At 40.2% G+C, this 19,491-nt stretch overlaps 1 protein-coding gene across 3 annotated transcripts in view; it reads right to left on the bottom strand.

Moving 5' to 3' along the window:
* The window catches only part of ARID1A (AT-rich interaction domain 1A), an 80,418-nt gene that overhangs the window by 47,344 nt on the left and 13,583 nt on the right, over positions 1 to 19,491 (bottom strand). For all 3 annotated transcript variants that reach the window (XM_079114153.1, XM_079114151.1, XM_079114152.1), the window contains exon 2: positions 356 to 568. In XM_079114153.1, coding sequence (XP_078970279.1) covers positions 356 to 556 — 201 coding nt within the window. In that variant the 5' untranslated portion in view covers positions 557 to 568. The remainder of the gene's footprint in view (positions 1 to 355; positions 569 to 19,491) is intronic.

The following is a 19,491-nucleotide window of genomic DNA, read 5'->3' as shown; positions in this document are numbered from 1 at the left end:
ACCTCCTTCAATGATCACCACTCACTGAGTACAAGCGGACCAGACAGATCAAGAGAAAAAAACAGGGGCTGGGGTGTAGCTCAGTGACAGAATGTGTGCTTAGCATGCACAAGGCCCTGGATTCAAATTCAAACCTCAGAACTTTATAGCTTGTGGCCAGGGAGTTTTCCTTGGAGCACTCATGGGATGGTGCCCACAACCTTTGTCTTATTAGCAGCACAGCATAATTAGCTGAGCCAGCTGATCTGTGCTGCTACTAAGAGGCTTGAAAGCTAAGGATACATTTTGATTCTACAGCTTACAGAGCAGATCCTGAAGAGCAACAAGAGTCAAAGTAATCAGAGTCATCATCTACCTGCTGTGCATAAGAGAGGCTGCCCATGGCACTCTGCGCCCGGCCCTGCATGGTCATCGGGTACCGCTGTGGAGTCTGGGACCCATATGGCTGCCCTGGGTACCCATGTCCTTGCTGCGGTCCTGACGGAGGTCCCTGTTGTTGCGAGTATGGGTTAGTCCCGCCATATGGCTGAGGTCTCATCTTGCCCATCTGATCCATTGGACTGGATGGCTACAAAATAAAGAGCATTTCATTAACCTGAAGCTTTGATGGCCTCTGGCCAATATGAACATACAACCCAAATATACAGGTCTTTTGAAGTCTGTATGTCACACAGGAAACCAGTTATTACGAAAAAGTAATGGAACAGATCTAGTAAATCTTAAAAATACCAACTGTTTGGAAAAACATCTTTTAAGCTAAAAACTGTAAGTTTGGTATGACTGGAAATTCAAGGGATGGGTCCAGTATAGAGAAATGAATATATGCACACTCTGATGTAGAAATCAGAACAAAGGCCCTTCCATTGGAAAGGATGCTGTTGTTATGCACTATGACCTTGTTCAACAACATCAAAACCAACGCTTCAACATAGTATGGCTGGGAGTTCAAATACATTAAGCATCCAGATGTTTTTTGTTTTTGTTTTGCATCCAGATGTTTCTATACCTGCAATAGTGGAAATTTTTCCTTTGCACATTTGTAGCCTATTTGCATTATGGACCAAGCACTTAAAACTTATGCTTTCTTCAATTCAGCAAAGAGGTCAAGTAACAGTTGAGGTAACAGTGACTGAATTTAGAGCCTTGTGCACCTGAAGTGAAAACTTCATTCTCTTTAAAATTCAAGTTGGAGGACATAATGAGGATAGAACTTTTGTCTCTTTCAAGAACAAGATACAGAGGTACAGCAAGCACCACCAAAAGTTCAAAGTTCAAATCACAAGCATTTATCTATAAACAGTTTTTTTTCAAGCTCTCTATGGAACAACAGGATCAATCAACTCATTGACTTTTTGACATGCTATCCTATAGGAGTTGCATAAGACAGAATCCCCACACACTTTAATATAGAAGGGAGAGATTTATCAAACACCTCTTAAATACACTCAGTTGGAAGGTAGGCTTGGGCTTGATATAAAACTTAAAAGTGAATCTTAAATTGGGGGGGAGGGTAGATATTAGTATTTTAAGTCTAAATATCATTAGCTCTCAAATTCAGTAGGTCTCAAAATTTTAGCATGCCTCAAAATCACCTGGAGGATTTGTTAAACCACGCACCACTGGGACGAGTCTCTGATTCAGTAGCTTCAGGGTTGGACCCAGGATATGCCCTTACAACAAGTTCCCAGGTAAGGCTGACACTTCTGGCTGAGGAACCACACTGATCTGCCAGGCATAGTGGTACACACCTCTAAACCCAGAGGCTGAGGCAAAAGAATCACAAATTGAGGCCAGTGTGGGTAATTTACCAAGACCCTACCTCAAAATAGAAAATAAAAGGGACTGCATATGTGACTCAGGGGTAAAGTGCCCCTGAATTCAATCCCCAATACAAAAAAACAAAAACAAAAAAACAACCTACTATACTAAATGTTTTACAATAGAGGAAGCAGAGTGCAGGCATTGTGGCCCACTTCTGTACTCTCATCGCTTAGAAGACTAAGGAGGACTGCAAGTTGGAGGCTAGCCCAGGCAACTTAGCAAGCCTCTATGTCAAAAATAAAATGGGCTGGGGGTGTAACTCAGTCATAGAGAACCACTGGGTGGAAAGGAAAGAGGAAATAGAGCTGTCATGAAGGAAAATGGTATGACAATAATCCACAAAAGCTACTGTTCTAAATATCAACAGGAAAAAAGCAGAAGCAGAGTTTTCTCTTACACTGTAGTTGAAAATCTCAGCTAAAAAGGTAATAAAGATGATGGGAATACTCCTCTCCTAAACTGAAGTCAGTCAAACTGTGTCCCAAATCACTACTCCATGTCAGTGTTATTAAAGGGTTGATTCCATGATCCTAACAATTTCCCTTCCTCCCTGACCCTGGTACTGGGGTTTTAACCCAGGGGCACATTACCACTGAGTTTTATTTTGAGATAGGGTCTCGCTAAATTGCTGAAGTTGACCTTGAACTTTCGATCTTCCTGTCTCAGCTTTTAGAGTAGCTGGGATTACAGGTGTGTGCTGAGCAATGCTAACAACTGTTTTTTTAATACCTTTATTTATTTTTATGTGGTGTCGAGGATCAAACCCAGTGCCACTCATGCTAGGCAAGTGCTCTACCACAAGTCCAGGCCAATCCTAACAACTTTTATCCAAGACATACATCTTTATCAATAATGTTTCCAACCATAATTTTGAAGCTACATAGATTCTCTGAGGGCTACTCAGGAAGTTCAAATATAGCAACAATTGGACTAGTGAGTAATAAATAGCATGTGGTCTTCCCCAGTACAACTGGCAAGGAAGCCAAAATATTACCATTCTCTCTTGTAAAGAGCTCAGGGGCTTATATGGCTACATCACACCACATACCACATGGAGGTCTTCATCTCATTCCCCCAGATTGTATATATGGTCTGTCTATATGCTCCAAGTGAAGAGACATTCGCTGAACAGAGACCAGCCTGCTGTAGGTACCTCCATCAGTCTAGGTCTTCACAGAACATGAGAGGCAGTCATTACCATGGTTACCATGAAGCTTCTAGAGCACTAGCTATTAACAGTGGCTGCAGATCAGAATAGACTGTGAAGATTCACCAATACCTGGGCCTCTCCCCTAGAGATTCCAATTTAGTGGGTCTGGAAGGACTGAGGCTCCTCCCTGTCCCTCCCCTTAAGAACTATGAATGATTCTGATATATACTATTAGCTGACACACCAAGGATCTAGAGAAGTCCTATTTAATAAAAAGTTATGGACATGTAGCAATTATTAAATAGTTAAAATATAAAATAGGACTGATGAACTAAAATATTTTATCTACTTTTAATTAATTTAAATTCACATACAACCTCATGTGACTAGTGGCTATCCTATTGGACAGAAATTTCTAAAGCAATATTCTCAAATAACTTTCATCACTCCCTGGTCAATAAGAGCTCTGAACTTCCTATTAAATCCTGAACGTACTATAAAGAGGAAAGAGTATAGTAAAATTTTTTAAAATCTGAGTTCAAATCCTGTCTGTCTGACCTTGAACACATCAGTTCTTTATCTAAAATGCACATAACAAACTTAACACAATGCTTGGTTTTTTGTTGTTTTGGTGTGTATTTTTTTGTTTGTTTTTTGTTTTTGTAGCCAGGACAGAACTCAGGGGCACTTAACCACTGATTCACATTCCCAGCCCTATTTTTGTATTTTATTTAGAGACAGGGTCTCATTGAGTTGCTTAGGGCCTCACTAAGTTGCTGAGGCTGGCTTTGAACTCGCAATCCTCCTGTCTCAGTCTCTGGAGCTGCTAGGATTGCAGGCGTGCGCCACCGTGCCTGGTTCAGTACTAGGTATTTAAATGTTTGATAAATGGTAGAAATTATCAATAATGATAAATAGTGCTTCAGCTGGCTGCAGAGTGTGGTTCGGTTCTACACACTTTTTCATTCTCATACCACAGTTTCCCAATATCGTACATACCAAAGGTACCTTGCCTTGCCCTCCTCTACACAATGGCTTCTGGTAGCAGAAACTCAACCTTTCAACATGAAGCCACTGCCCAAATTTTCAACACACTCTGATTTCTCACATACCTAAATATCCTAATGTAAATTCATTCAGCACCACAAGATTTAACACTTAGTTGTAACTAAGTGTTTAATATTTTTTTAGATGCTGCTAGATCTTTATTTTATCCATTTATATGTGGTGCTGAGAATCGAACCCAGTGCCTCACACATGCTAGGCAAGTGCTCTACCACTGAGCCACAACTCTGGCCCCACTATTTCACTTCTTAAGACTATGTTATTTTGTTTTTTGAGGGGGTCGTGCTATTCCCCAGGTTGGTTTCAAAGTCTTGGACTTGAGTCATCTTCCTGCCTTGGCCTCCAGAGTAGCTGGGACTACAGGCATGAACCTCCACACCCAGCTAAGACTAAGTTCTAGGAAACCAGAGTTCAGGAATTAAGTTCCTCCAAATATCTAAATACAGATCTAGGGCTCAATGACTGTTTGATTGTGATACTGCCCAACTGCAACAAGTGAGCAGGAGAAAGCTCAGATCAAACCATCCAGACACAAAGCCAGAAACATACTTTAAGTCCAACCCTAAGACAGGACTTTGAGGACAGAAAAAAATTGGATTGGGTTGGACTGAAAGGAAGAGGGGAGATTAAAACAGTCAAGGGAGAACAATAAGCACATATGGAGTATAACCATCCTGTACCAGAGATTTCAAAACTGTGCAGGCATGCCCAAGCTTAAAAACCAAAGGCTATAGACAAACCATTACGTCCTTCTCTCACATCAGGGGGCCTACGCACCCAATGGAATACAGCTACTTACGTGAAGGTTATAAAGGGCTCAAGGACTCTCCCATTTCAACTTTTGGAAATCCTTGTAGCCCAGAAATAAATGACAAAGAAATTTTCTTTCTAAAAATAAAATTTAAGATATTTCTTTTTCTGCTCATCAGATTTGACTCCCCTTTACCAAAGGCTTATAATCAAGAGTATATACAGCTTACTGAGCAAACTAAAATATATTCAGTTCAAACATCAAAGTTAAATATTTACTCTTATCAGAAGGGGAGGTGGGCAAGGCACCTAACTCACACTTCGAATATTTAAAATCATTATGAAAGATTTGTGATTTGCAGTTATAGATGAAATGCCATCACCAAATCTCTCATAACAGAGAAAGGGTCTTACATCTTCACTAATCAGTTTTATAAAAGTCAGTATCAGCAGTCTGCAGGCACAAGGCAGGGTATGGGAAACACCAAATCGTAGCTGCAAAGAGCCAGAGATTCCACTCTGAGAAAAGACAGAGAGGAAATCCTTTCAATGGGAAACCACAGGAGTAGATTACTGTGATTACACTTCAAAAGCAAAGGCTCTGCCACAGACACACATAATTGAGAGGAAAATGCTGCCCCTTGATCGAGGAAGTCAGGCCCCCTGCTATATACCCTCCTGCATTCATAAAAAAATAAAAATAAAAAAGGGGAAAGAGTCATAAGAAAACTCCTCATCTCCATCTACCATTTATCTTCTTCCAGATCACTGGCCGTGTTATAAACTGCCTGCCAAATGTAATGCATCAGAAGATGCAGTTTAGGGGCATCAAAGGCAAGAATGCCTAGCAGGCTTGTCCTTCTGAATATATTCAGAACAGCTTGTAGACTAACCACTTGCAGAGAGAGTGTTCCCCTGCTCCAAGCAAATACAATTGCAAGCCCCTCCAGACCAGCTAGCTACTGTAATCCCTTACTGTACCAAGGACTGCCATAATGATCCTCAGAAGCTGCTGAGATTTAACAGACTGGAACTTTAAGGTAGATCTGGGCTAAGTGTCATATAGCCAAAAGTAACCAGTTTCTGGACACTCACAGATTAAACAGAGCTGCAAATTCTCCATCTGACCACAAGTGACTGAAAAGAGAACAGAGAAGACACCTGAGATACCATTCTCCGAAGTGCAACACATCATGTAGTAGTGGTACCAGGAAAGAGAAATTTTAATTCTGATATAAAAATCCAATAGAGGAAAGCCCTAGACCCAATCCAAGATACTGAAAGGAACCTGTTCAAAGCAGCAACCTAAGGTCAGATCAGTATCCAATAGAGCCAAGGACTAAAAAGATTAAGAAAGGGATGAACCAGGAACTGTCAAAAAGGTGTCCATCAGAAAGAAGTCTTGATCATTACTTACTTGCTCTGTCACCCTAAATGTCAAATAGTTGGGGCCAGTATAAACAAGAGCCATATCCTTGGATTTTGGATAGTTAAATATTTCTTACTTCTTACACTTTCAATTTATTCCTGGCCAGATTTGTTGTATGACTTTTAATAATAACAATAAAAAAAAGCATCCCTGGCTCTTTAACCGAAAGAACCCCCTAATTGATTCCCACAGTAATTAACCTGCATTTTACCTCAGAGAGCGGTAGTTAAGGAAGTCGGCACTGCTATTTATAACTCATCTCAAATTGAGGGCAGACTGCCTAAAATCTAACACATCCCAGCTGTACTCCTGTTTGAACTGGGGCCAAGGGAATTTTTTAAAGCAATCTTGGCACCGAATGAATGACACCAACAGTATGAGAGCGCGAGTGGTTGTGTTGTGGTGACGTAGCACTGGAGGTGGAATGGGAGAGGGGGGCCAGTGTACTGTGATCCCTCTCGTGCACGCCTGCTGCTCGCCGAGTCCCAGTACAGTAAGCTGGGAACCGCCCACTGAGAGCCAAACACAGGAAAAGGCTTTTCCTGTGGAACGCCTTGAAGTGAGAAACACATGGCTAATCTGCATAAACTCGAAGCCACACCGCCCCTGCCAGGAAGGTTAGTGCTCGTAATCTCTGGCCATGAAGCTGGCTGCCTGGGAGGACTTGGACAGGCGCCTGATAACCCAGAAAGAGCCGAGAGAACAGATGGGTAAGGACCCCAGCAGAAAACAGCCCCAGGTCACGTGACTCGCCACATGGCCCCGCCAGCACAAACTATTGTCTGGCGGCAGAGCTCCTATACAAAGGCACCCGGCCTCCGCTTCCTGTGATTCCAGGGACAGGCGGCAGCTGTTGATTCAGTTCCCATAGGGGACCCTCTCCTGTTAAGGGCATTGCAGGCAGGGACAAGTATAAAAGTTAAGGCCTCTCCCGTCCAACAAGCTTTCACTTTCCTGCCAGCTCCAAGAAGCTCACTTAGATCTTTAGGACTAAGATTTTTTTAAAAAAGTAGACTTCCACAAAAAGAACAGTCTGTATGTACACTCATACACATAAGTTGACCAGCACAAAGCATTCCCATTGTCTCTCTCTTCCTCGGCCACAGACATCAGTATCGAATGGTCCCTTATCCCACCTTTTCTTCTTTGTTTCCTTTTCTCCTCCTCTAGCACTTCATGGCTTTGAAGACAGGTCAAAGACCTCTACCCCCATTGAAGAGAAACTCTATAAAGAATCCTACTTATTTTAGTTTTACCCCTAGACCCTGTCTCCTAAAATAAGGAGACTAACGTCATCTTGTTATTTTTAAAAAGTGGGGAAACATGACTGTTTATGTGACCTAGGACAATAAGCGATCCCTAACCTCTTATTTGGCCTCACCAGACATCATTAAAGATTTCTTGAAGCTAAAATGGCAACAGAATTAAAATCTCATCAGATATACCAATACCAGACCCAGGAAATCAAACCCACTTGGCCTAAGATTCTCATCATTCATAATCGGGAACCACACCCCAATTTTCTACTTCAAAAACAACAACAACAACAAAAAAAAGTTCTTTCATTCTAGTTCTGGTTCATTCAAGTTCTAAACAAGCTGTTCATCTGCCTTTGGTGAGAGAACTCACCAATAACTATTTTGCAACTATCAGCCCAAAAAGAGTTTTCTTGTTTTAAATCCGTTGAAACTTCCATAAGTTTCCAAGCCTAAGAGCCCACTTACCTCCTGAAGAACCAACCTGAGGAAATCCCCAAAAGGGGAGGCAACCCGACCTCAACCTCAGGACCTTCCAACCCATTCTACCGCAAAAGTGAAACAACAAAAAAAGGCCTCACTGGTGGGTATTTAGGCTCCTGTGCTCTCTCTCTCCAGGTCAGAAGATGAAAGAAAACTCACTAATGTTAGAAAAAAGGAGACCAAAAGGGGAAGTCATCAAATCATCTAACAAAACTCGAACAGATTATGAAAGCCAACGTAATAACCACCTCACAGCTGTCCACCTAAGAGGCATGCCAGAAGAACCACAACCAGGTGGCTGGTATTTCTTTATTTCTTATTTGGCACTAGAAAGAACCCTTGAAACAAAGCAGCTAGAGCTTCAAACTAATGAATTTCCCAACAAATGGTAAAATCCTTCTTTTCATCCATAACACTTTCATTAGCCACATTTTACAAAGAGAAGGCTATTCCTAAAATAACGAAGATCTTTTTTTTTTTTTTTTTTTTTTTTCTTTTTTACAACCAGACTTAGCTAACCAGTTCCTCCCTATTTCTAACAAATTATAAAAGCCTCTAAGAAAACCAAATAACTTGTTTGGAGAAAACTTCTCTTTGGCTATATATTGCTTATAACTTAGGACTATAAAAACAATAGTAAAGACCCAAGAAGATGATTAAGCAGGAACCAAAATACCATCTGATAAACACCCACTTCTTTACAATTCTCGGGAGTAAGGCAGCAGTACAACATGGTGGGAAGAGTACTAAACTGAGAGGCAGAACACTTAAGGTTCCAATCTCAGTTCTCAGACCAGCTTCCTGGGGGACAGGTGAAGCAGTTAACCAGGTTGTAATCCAACCTTTGACTACACAATCTAATCCTACTCTTCAGATTCTGAATCAGCATCTTGAGAATGGCCAAGAATCTGGATTTTTAATCTCAGAAGATTCTTCTGTTTAGCAAGGGAGCATTTGGGCTACATGGCCTCCCTCCAAAGCTCTTCCCATCTCTATAATTCAATTCTATAATTCATATGCACGTTCAGTTTCATTAGCCAAGCAGTGGTCTGAAGAGGGCAGTGACTGGCCAACAGAGAAAAATCAGGAATGCACCTAATATTCCCAGATTTCCAAATGAGCAGCACTGTCAGTAAGACAAGCTTCCCCAAATTCCCACACCTGGTCCCTGATGTGTTCACCTGAGTACATATCACTCTTGCTTATTGTCTGAATACTTGGAAGACAAGTTCCAGAAAGACAAAGTTTACAAAACAAACTTTTAAGTAGGAAAGGAAAGACAATGAGAAACTAAAACTCTATGGACCTTGCAATTCTTAGCCCTGTTCCTACTGAGAGAAAATGCTTTGGGAACCTACATGGCCAGTCCCGGGCAGCAATTTAAGAGAACTCTGCCAGATTCAACTTCTGTCCCTCAGTTTTCTCATTGAGAGAATAAATATAACAATACAGTAGTCCCACCTGATCCAACCCCATACACACTGTTTTCCTATGCATACATGCATACCTGTGATAGTTTAATTTACATACTAGGTAGAGTAAGAGATTTACAACAGTAGCTAATAAAACAGAACAATTAAAATAATATACTTAGAATATAGTCTCTCAAAATACGGAGTCTTCCATTTAATATTTCCAAACAGCAGTTGACTGTAGGTAACTGAAATTGCAGAAAGCAAAACCACAGATGGGGTGCATGGGGGCGAGGGGACACAATGACGACGACACTGTAATAGCATCCTCAGGGTTGAATGCAATGAGTTAATAAAGGGTGTGTGTGTGTGTAGGGGGTATTCCTGAATCCAGCTGGACAGGATCCAGACTCAAAGACTTTGTATTCAGTTATTCCTCCAACTGGAATACTTTTTTTTCCCCTTTCTTCCAGATTAGTAGAGCTCAATCTTTCACGTCAAATATTACTTCAGTGTGGCTTTCCCTGGTGAACCCAAATAAAATTTTAACCCTGCATACCTCTAAAATGGTCCCTGATTAACTTTTTCTCCTGACATATTGCTGGTACACAATATGGTTTACCGGTCTTTTGTGTGTGTATGGTACTGGGAATTGAACCCAGAGCTTCAACCTGCTAGGCAAAATCTCTACCACTGAATCACACTCTCAGTGACTTTGTTTAATGTTGATATTCTGGACTATAATATAAACTCCAAGGGGTACATGTCTGCATGTGTTTAATTCATTGCTGTATCCTCCAGCACTTTTAGCTACCACCATCCTACACAAGTCTCAAATTTCTGATACTGAACTTCAGAAACCAACATATTAACATCTATCTGGTCACTTACACTCAAGACCAAGAGCCCAAAGTGGCCAACTAGAAACTAACCGGCAATCAAATAAGTTAAGGCTATGCTTTTTGAAAAAGTACAGGATGTGATACCACTTTGAGCAACTCATTTCATTAGAACCATCTGTAAAACAGGAATTAAAAATTTATGTTTAGTCAGGTGCACTGAAGGAGGCCTATAATCCCAGCAGCTGGGGAGGCTGAGGAAGGAGGATCACAAGTTCAAAGTCAGCCTCAACAAGTGAAGAGCTAAGCAATTGATACCTTGTCTCTAAATAAAATATAAAACAGGGCTGGTGATGTGGCTCAGTGGTTGAGTGCCCCAGAGTCCAATCTCTGTAAAGGTAAGGGCGAGGGGGTGGGACAAGAAATATAGGAGACAGTTTAGGGCTGGGGTTGTAGCTCAGTGGTTGAGTGCTTGCCTAGCACGTGTGAGGTTCAATTCTCAGCACGACATAAAAATAAATAAGTAAAAAAGACATTGTGTCCATTTACAACTAAAAATTTTTTAAAAAAAGATAAGAGACAATCTGAATGCATTATGTGAAAATACTTGTTAGAGTGCCAGTCCTTAAAGTACATACAACAGACATTACTTCGCACTCCACCCTCCATAGGAGAAAAGGCAGAATGGGGTTGAAAGCATAGTTTCAAAATACCTACTTAAAAAACATGAACACTCAAGTCAGACACCAAAAAGGTTGGCCAGTCCAAGTCTCAAGCACCACCTACTTTCAGTCTGTTCTCCCAGAGGAATTTGTTCAATAACTCCTTCCAAGAATTCTAACAGTACAGCCAATAGTTTTCAACTGGGGCAATACCAGCCACTGAGAAGTGTTTGGAAATAAATGTACAAAAGTGCTTTTTTTTTTAGTTACCACAGTGATGCTGTAGTGCTTCTGGCATTTATTACCTGGGGAGCAGAATGTCAAACGTCCTGCAATGCAGCTCCACACAAAAAGCCTTGCTGAGAAACAGTGGCCCAGCCCCTTATACTTCAGATGGGTGACTTTCTGTAACATTTGACCCTGGAGCATCCAAGGGAAAGGGAGTCAGAACTATTACCCACCCCAAGAGCTTAGCAGTATAAAGTCACCAACTAGCTAAGGTGAACATAAAAACTCATTTTTAACAAACAGAAGATGATTTACCAAAGGTGATACTTTTCCTCTAGTGCATTTATTACAATTATAATTTATAATAGTTACTTGTGATTTGCTTACGTATTTCTTCCCCACTAGAAAGTAATCCACAGTGGCAAGAATTATGACTCTTATGCTCACAACACACAGCCTGATAACATTACAAAAGCTCAATAAGCACCTGTTGTATTAATTTAAGCAACTAGCATATGGTAGATACTCACAGGTTATTCAAAAAAGATCATGCCATATGACTTCTTATGTTGGCATGTCCCCAACTATTTTATGCCTTAGACAATATTTCAGCAACTAGATTAGACAATTAGTTGAGGACTGAAAAAGTTCTGAAATGGGGAATATGACCAAAGCCTGAGAAATCCTGATGATATCTAAAGAAGAGCATCCCAGCACATGCTCAAAAAATTAAACAAATTACAAACCTGGTTACCCACACAAGTAGTAAGGAGTAACACCAAAATAAGGCACTTCCTACCACAAACCATTCTCTGGTTCTTCTACTAAGGAAAAGGCCTTAGTGTGGATGGACCACAAGCCTGATTGGGGCAGTACTTTGATATCTTATGCCTTAGTAACTTGTCATCTATCATTAAATGATATAGTACACTTAAGAAATACGTAGAGAGGCAAGGTATAACCTTACAAAAAGCTTTACCCAGGAGTGTACATTCCAGTTTTTCAGCAAAGATAACACCATTTTGATTCATGCCTGTTTCTCCTGATTATTTATAAAATTCCTTTCTCTTCCATATCAAACTTATTTGTAGGTGTTCCAAAACAAGTAAAGGTAACAACTGCTTCTTGGCCATAAAACTGCAAGACCTCATTTGCTTTCTCTTTCAAAAGAGCATTTCTTCTTTTCTAACTTACTCTTTTCAAACCCAGAGCCTTGTGCTTGCTAGATGAATGCTCTACCACTGAGCTGCACCCCCAGCTCTCTCCCGTACTTTTATCTACAACTCCAAACTTGGTCTGGTCTTTTCCAGATTATACAAAAAGATACTAAAGTTTTCTACATAATTCTACCTTCTGCCAAAGCTTTCCTTTCTACACTAAAAAATTTATCTGTGACAACACTGATATATAGGAACCTAGTTTACATGCAGTCAGGAATTCCTTTGTCCTTGTGCTTGTATGTCAATCCAATTAAGAACCGTATTTTGATAAAGACAACAAGCAGCAGCAACAATAACACTGTTTTTATTAATTTCTAGCATTGCCTTAAACTACTTCCCCAAAATATCTTTCACTAGGACCCCCTAACTCTACTCTGAACTATAATAGGCACAATTATATAAGTTAAGGAATGATCCAACCTTAATAAACCAACCTTATTAAGTTTACAGGTACCTCCAAATCCTTAGGACTCAAGGCCAGCAATTCACTGACTGGAAAACTACAGATATGTGCAAATTCCCCAGTGCTTTTCAAAACTATAAATGTATGTTGCTAACAACCTCCTTTACACCATTGTCCAGACAAATATGTACAGGAGACCCTGGCTTTGTAATGTACACCAGAAATACACAGGACCAAGACGAAGTTACCAGCTTCTTTTGAGAAGCTTACTGACTCTCTATTTGCACTCTGGCTAGTATAATCACATTGGGATGGATACTTGGCATACTCAGCTATGGAAGTGTAGCCAACATCTAACCCTCTGCCCTCTCTTCCCCTCCCCCTACCCAATCTGCTTTGGCTCATATACTCTTTTGAGATTCTCTTGTTCAAGGCACACAGAATTTTCCACTGGGGTAAGTGTCTGGTTGGTAAGCCCAACTATCTCAATCTCATTTTATTTTAACCCAAAATACCATAATGAAACCACTATTGGTCACTTGAGGTTTTATGTTGGGGTTTTAAAGAAGCCAATTCAAAGCTGCTCTGGGAAAGCAGAGGATGCAAATCACAAACTGGAAAGAAAAACAAGAATGTTACAAATCTGTGGACCAACAGGACCCCAAAAACAGATTAAGGAGAGCTAGGAATCCAATTAATCCAATTTGGTCTCCAGACCAAAAGCAATAAAATGAGAAATAAGAAGAGGTAGAAACCATTTAAAACCTCTGTTTGGGCAGGGATGGTGGTGCATGCCTGTAATCCCAGTAGCCCGAGAGGCTGAGGCAGGAGGATCACAAGTTCAAAGACAGCCTCAGCAACTTAGTAAGGCCCTAGGCAACTTACTGAGACCCTGTCTCTAAATAAAATACAAAACTGGACTGGGGATGTGGCTCAGTGATTAAGTGTCTCTAGGTCTGATACCCAGTACAAAATTAATTAATTAATTAAAAGACTGGGGATGTAGCTCAGTGCTTTGAGTGCCCCTGGGCTCAATCTTTAGTTCCAAAAAAAACAAATCAACCTCTGTTTGTTGGACAAAGAAAGGCACTTTCAGCCTCCAGTTAGCCAACACTTCCAACAGAGGTAAGCAGACAGTAGGATCTTCTCAGAAATAACATTGTTCCAAAAGTGGTATAAATCACATCTCCAGACCTTTTACCAGCTCCGGGTGGTAAAGATACCAACCAAGGTTTCCATATACTTTGCATAATACTAATGAGATGAATTAGACAACAGTGAAAGAATGAAAAAGAGAATTTTAAGAAGAAAAAATAAAGCTAAAAGGCAGAAGAATGATAAAGTGAATTAGAACAGGCACACTCCCAAGACTCCCTTCTAAAGTATACACCTGTATATAAAAATATCAATTCACAGATAAAACGGTCAGCATTCTGCCTCCTGAAAACCACTGCCTTCACTGCAGCCAAGTTTCAGTGATCACAGCTACATTTCTCAGGCAGGAGAGAAAAACAGGTATTAGGATACCTGGTTTTAATGAGAAGGATAAAGAAACTACATTAGATTTTCACAAAGTCCACGTGAACAAAAACACTGGTTTGCTAGTCTTTCAACTGTTAATGATTACTTGACCATTTCTATAAATTCCATTTCTGTGCCAACCATAATCCTTACTCATTAAATCATGCAACAGAAGACAGGGTTCTAATGTCAATTTCTCAGAGTGGTCTCATTACTTCAAAGATGGGGTGACTTGTCAGGATTCTACTGAGGGTTTACTTGCTAGAACTTCACAAGGAACAGAAGGAAAGAATTCATAGCAAAACTCAGACTGGTCACTAGGAAGCTGGAGATGAGGGAAAGAGGTTACTAAGAAATCACCAGATCACCAAAAGCCCTGTTCTCAGATCAGGTGGCCAGCACAGGCAGAAGGGACATACATCATGCTGTTTAATTAGGGCTCCAACCTTGGTCTTCAGACAACATCTTCAGGAATCAACTTTTTTTTTTTTTTTTTTGGGCGGTACTGGGGATCGAACTCAGGGCCTTGTGCTTGCAAGGCAAGCACTCTACCAGCTGAGCCATCTCCCCAGCCCAGGAATCAACTTTTTAGGCAAAGTTTACTGAATTGGTCATACTCAAGACCACCAGTCACCAGTCTAAAAAAAATCTTTCCCACTTTCATTAAATGCCCAAGGACCACACATTCAGATTATTCTTATGCCATCTCACCAAAGAACTAAGAGAAAGAAAAATGGGAGGTAGGGAACCCCCAAATTCTACAAATAAACATTTTTTTCACTAAAGTTTTATCATTATTGCATAGTAGAAGATCCATCTCAAAAATAATCTCTCCTGTTACATGTATCCCTAAAATTCATATGTTGAAGTCCTAAGCCCTAATGTGATAGCATCTGGAAGCGGAGACTCTGGGATATAATTAGGTTTAGATTAGGTCATAAATGTGGGCTCCCACAACATGATTAGCAACCTGATAAGAACAAGCACCCTTATAAGAAGAACAAGAAACACAGAGGACTCCCTCTCCTAGAGTGGGATGGTATGTGAGCACACAATGAGAAGATGCTAAGACCACTGTCTACCAGTCAAGAAGGCTCTCACCAAGAAGCAAATCTGCTGACACCTTAATTTTATACTTTCTATCCTCAAATTGTGAGAAATAAATGACTATTGTTTAATCCACCTAGTCTGTGGTATTTTGTTATAGCCACTCAAGCAGACTAGTATAATCCCCAATTCCAAGCACTTTTAGTCTCTTCTCCACCCAGTTACACTTTCTTTCACCTTAGGTGGACATATCTGGACATATCAATCTATTTTTAACTAGAAGTCTCTCAGGTAATTCAGATACACCCTGTAGCCCAGTTGCATATAAATGAATAAATCCAGTAGTTCTCAAACTTGAGTGTGCATCAGAACAGCCTGAAGGACTTGTTAAAATATACTGCCAGAACTCTGCTCTGGATTCCATAGGTCTGGGCTGAAGACTGCATTTTAAAAAAAATTTTTTTTTTTTTTTTTAGTTGTCAGTGGATCTTTTTAATTTTATTTATTTATATGGCATGCTGAGGATAGAACCCAGGGCCTCACACATGCCAGGCGGACGCTCTACCACTGAGCCACAACTCCAGTCCCAAGATTTGCGTTTTTTAACACAACCAGGTAATCTGGGAACCACTGTGCTAATTATCTCTCAAATAGAACAAATGTGTGCTTAATGAAATTTGAGGCTTTGGCAGGGAAGAGATGATGCTGGGGATAAAATCCAAGGTCTTGGACATGCTAGTCAAGTACTCTACCACTGAGTCAAACCCCCAGTCTCTAATTCTGTGTTGTTTTTTTTTTTTTTAATCATTAATATAACTCAGATGAAGCTATGAACAATGGGATCATTTTTAATTCAGTAAAGACCAACATTTTCTTTAACCACTCAATTCTCTCAAGCAGAAGTCTACCAGCCGGAAGTCATGTAAGAATTTTATTTAATGAACTAATGGTACGTGTACGTATTATTTAATATCTACTATGGCCTGTAGGTAGATATTTTTCTTTTTCTTTTTTTAAAGATATTTTTCTTCATCATACAGTTGATAAAATATAGATTCTGATAAGTTAAATGACCTGCCTAAAGTCAAAAAACTTAAGGGAAATTTAAGGTTTTAGAGCTGACTTTCTTATGAAACTTTACATTTAACGCTTAACCTTATGTGTTCACTTTTCCCAAATGGCAAATTAAAACAATAATATATTCCTCTCCAATGAGTACTTTAAGTTTCTGAAAAGTAAAATTATTCTGCAAACATTTCCACAATTCAAGCCATTCACTTAGACCAATCTTATTTAGAGTCTGATCTCTAATTTCCAAGATCTCTTCTGAGAAGCAGACCTGAGGCTGAAAGCTGACAGCTCTCACTGCGGGAATCACAAGGTAGCTATAAACCAAGTGCCACAACCATCATCAGAAACCAAGACAATCAAAACCCTAAATGTAAAGGACAGACATAGCCAAGTTCTAGGCATGATATCAAATTCCAACTAAAAGGCACAGTGGTGCACACATGTAAACCCAGCTACTCTGGAAGCTGAGGCAGGAGGATCACAAGTTTGAGGCCAGCCTCAACAACTTAGCAAGACCTGTCTCAAAAATAAAAAATAAAAAGGGTTGGGAATGTGGCTCAGTGGTAGGGCACCCCTGGGTTCAATCCACAGTACTACAAATAACAAAATATAACCAAAATCTTTTCAGTTTTTCACCTCATTTTAAGTTTCAGGCAATTGGAAAAATAATGTCATCCCAATCAGTCCTAGGGCTTAAATAATTTGTTTGGAGAAGCAAAATTAGTATTTTAGTTTGGGTATAGCTCAGTGTTAGTTTTTCTAGTATGCAAAAAGCCCTGGATTCCACTCTTGCCACCACAAAATGTGTTTGTATGTATACGAATTTATGTATATGTATTTTTGTATATTAGTGTCACAGCTCTGAAGAATCAGACAAACCTTGATTCAAATCCCAACTTTTGGGTTGGGGTTGTAGCTCAGTGGTAGAGCACTTGCCTAGCACATGGGAGGCACTGGGTTCAATCTCAGTATCATATATAAATTAATTAATTAAAGGTATTGTGTCCATCTATAACTAAAAACATATTTTTTTTTAAATCCCTAGGGTCTGGGTTCAATCCCTAGCATCACCAAAAGATAAAAAATTTTTAAAAACTTCTTTTTTGAATCCAGCTCTTCCCTAGAGCATATTTCTTATTCTGAGATGGTAGAATTCACAGGTTGGTCCAGCATTAGGTTCAGGAATCTGAAAGTCTTTGTAGATGTGAAGTAAGAGAACCCACCCACCTCCTCTAGAGTTTGGGAGATTAAATGAAGAAAACCATAACAGAACCAAACAGTGGTTAGCACAAAGTAAGTGGGCAAATACATGACAGCTATCATGAAGACTTACCCCTAAATGTGATCTTATTTCTAAGATCTCAACTCAAGACAACATTGTGCACAAGCTACCTAAATAATTGTTCCCCAAACAATAGTTTTCTTGGGCAGCTCAGATTACTAACCAGGTAAAAAGTCAGAAGTTTAAAAAGGAAAGGAAAGACAGCCACACCTGAATGACAAAGAGTTTCAGACTCCTGAACTAATGCTGGACCAACCTGTGAATTCCACCTCAGGAACAGAACATAAAGAAAAAGAGAGAAAGCCACCTGTATTTGCCACAGAAGACATGAAAATGCATAGCAACCAATTCCCAGAATTTCTGGTTTGATTACTTATTCTCTAAGGACAACAGAAAACTCGGATGTCTATCCCAGAAATAGGGAAATCACTGAGCAAGAAAAGTCCAAAGACATTACTATTTCCTCCAAAAGGATGCATCCAGCACAATGTCGCTTTTAATCTTCTACCACGTGGCTGAATTAAAGTCTTCTTAAAGTCAAAGTACACCAGGTTTAAGTAAGTTGAAAGTAAACAGCTGGACCCAAATGCACTCATGCACAGCAAGAAGCTGTGGGCTCAAGGAAAATAGGAGGAAAACAAAAATACCAAGCACACAGCAAACAGATTTTTAAAATGTCCCCAGCTCCCATCATACTGGAGCTTGATTTTAGGGGTGGGGGAAGGGAGGGTTCCTTTGAACAGAAATGCCTATAAGCAAGCAAGTTGAATGCTAACAACAGTAAAAAGCATACAAATATCTTGGCTGCTAGTGATGAGCCACGGAAAATCATGACTGTGCCAGTGCCAAGGGAGGAGAAAGTCTAATATCTAACTCTGCAGACTTGGGAACACAGAAGTAACAAAGCCATGAAGAAGCCCAAATGCAATCGAGAGAAAAAAAGGCTCACAGCACATTTCCTCTTCATATGGGTGGCAATTCAAGCAGTGCTCTGGACCTGCAGAGCACCCAGTCTGGTACCCAGGCCCTTAGTATTTAATATCAACATAACTTCCTGGAGGGCGACAAAATTTGTCCTGGATTACTGGGTGATTTCTAATATGTACCATAACCAACACTAAGTCAACATTTTAGAGATCAAATTTCCTACTCTGCAGCACGCTGGAATGCATTCTTGGCATTACGCTTCTTCCCATTTGAGTCCACCCTTAGAAAATGCAGAAGCCACTGGGAAATAAAGACTCAACCTGTCCCAAGACAGTCTTCTGGCTACATACAAGAGACTAACAAAAACAAATTCACTCAGATGCCTCTTCACATTCAATAAAGAACTAATTTCACCTATTTAAAATGGGGGAGAGGGGCAATTTCAGGGAAGAGCAGTCAACACCATTAAGTCAATGTTCACCCTATCTTGAATTCCTGTAAGACTTGCAATTATCTAGTGTTGAGGCCCTACACACCTACCTACTAGCCATGGCAGATGAACTAGCATGCCCAGTTCTGAGTTACTAAAGACCCTCTTTTCTAAAATACCAAAATGGAAGTCAAAAGAAGTTTAAAGAGAAATTTCTACGCTAGAAATATGTATTCAAGACTCCATACTTCCACACTGGTGCTGTATAAGCCACCCTGCTCTTCTAGAAGGAAGTACTGTGGTAGCCTGGCACAGGACACCCCACGAACACTCAGTTGTTAAGCATCCACTGCTGGCCCTTGACAAATACCAGGCCCAAATACACACAGACCAGTAGGTAAAGAAAAACCAAAACCACCACATTTCACAGGCTCCATAAGGAATAAACATGTGTTTGCAGCATTTATGAACTTCTTGGCCACAGCCAACCTAATC

The sequence above is a fragment of the Sciurus vulgaris genome (genome assembly GCF_902686455.1).
Source record: "Sciurus vulgaris genome assembly, chromosome: 1".
Lineage (NCBI taxonomy): Eukaryota > Metazoa > Chordata > Mammalia > Rodentia > Sciuridae > Sciurus > Sciurus vulgaris.
This window is presented reverse-complemented; position numbering and strand designations above follow the sequence as displayed.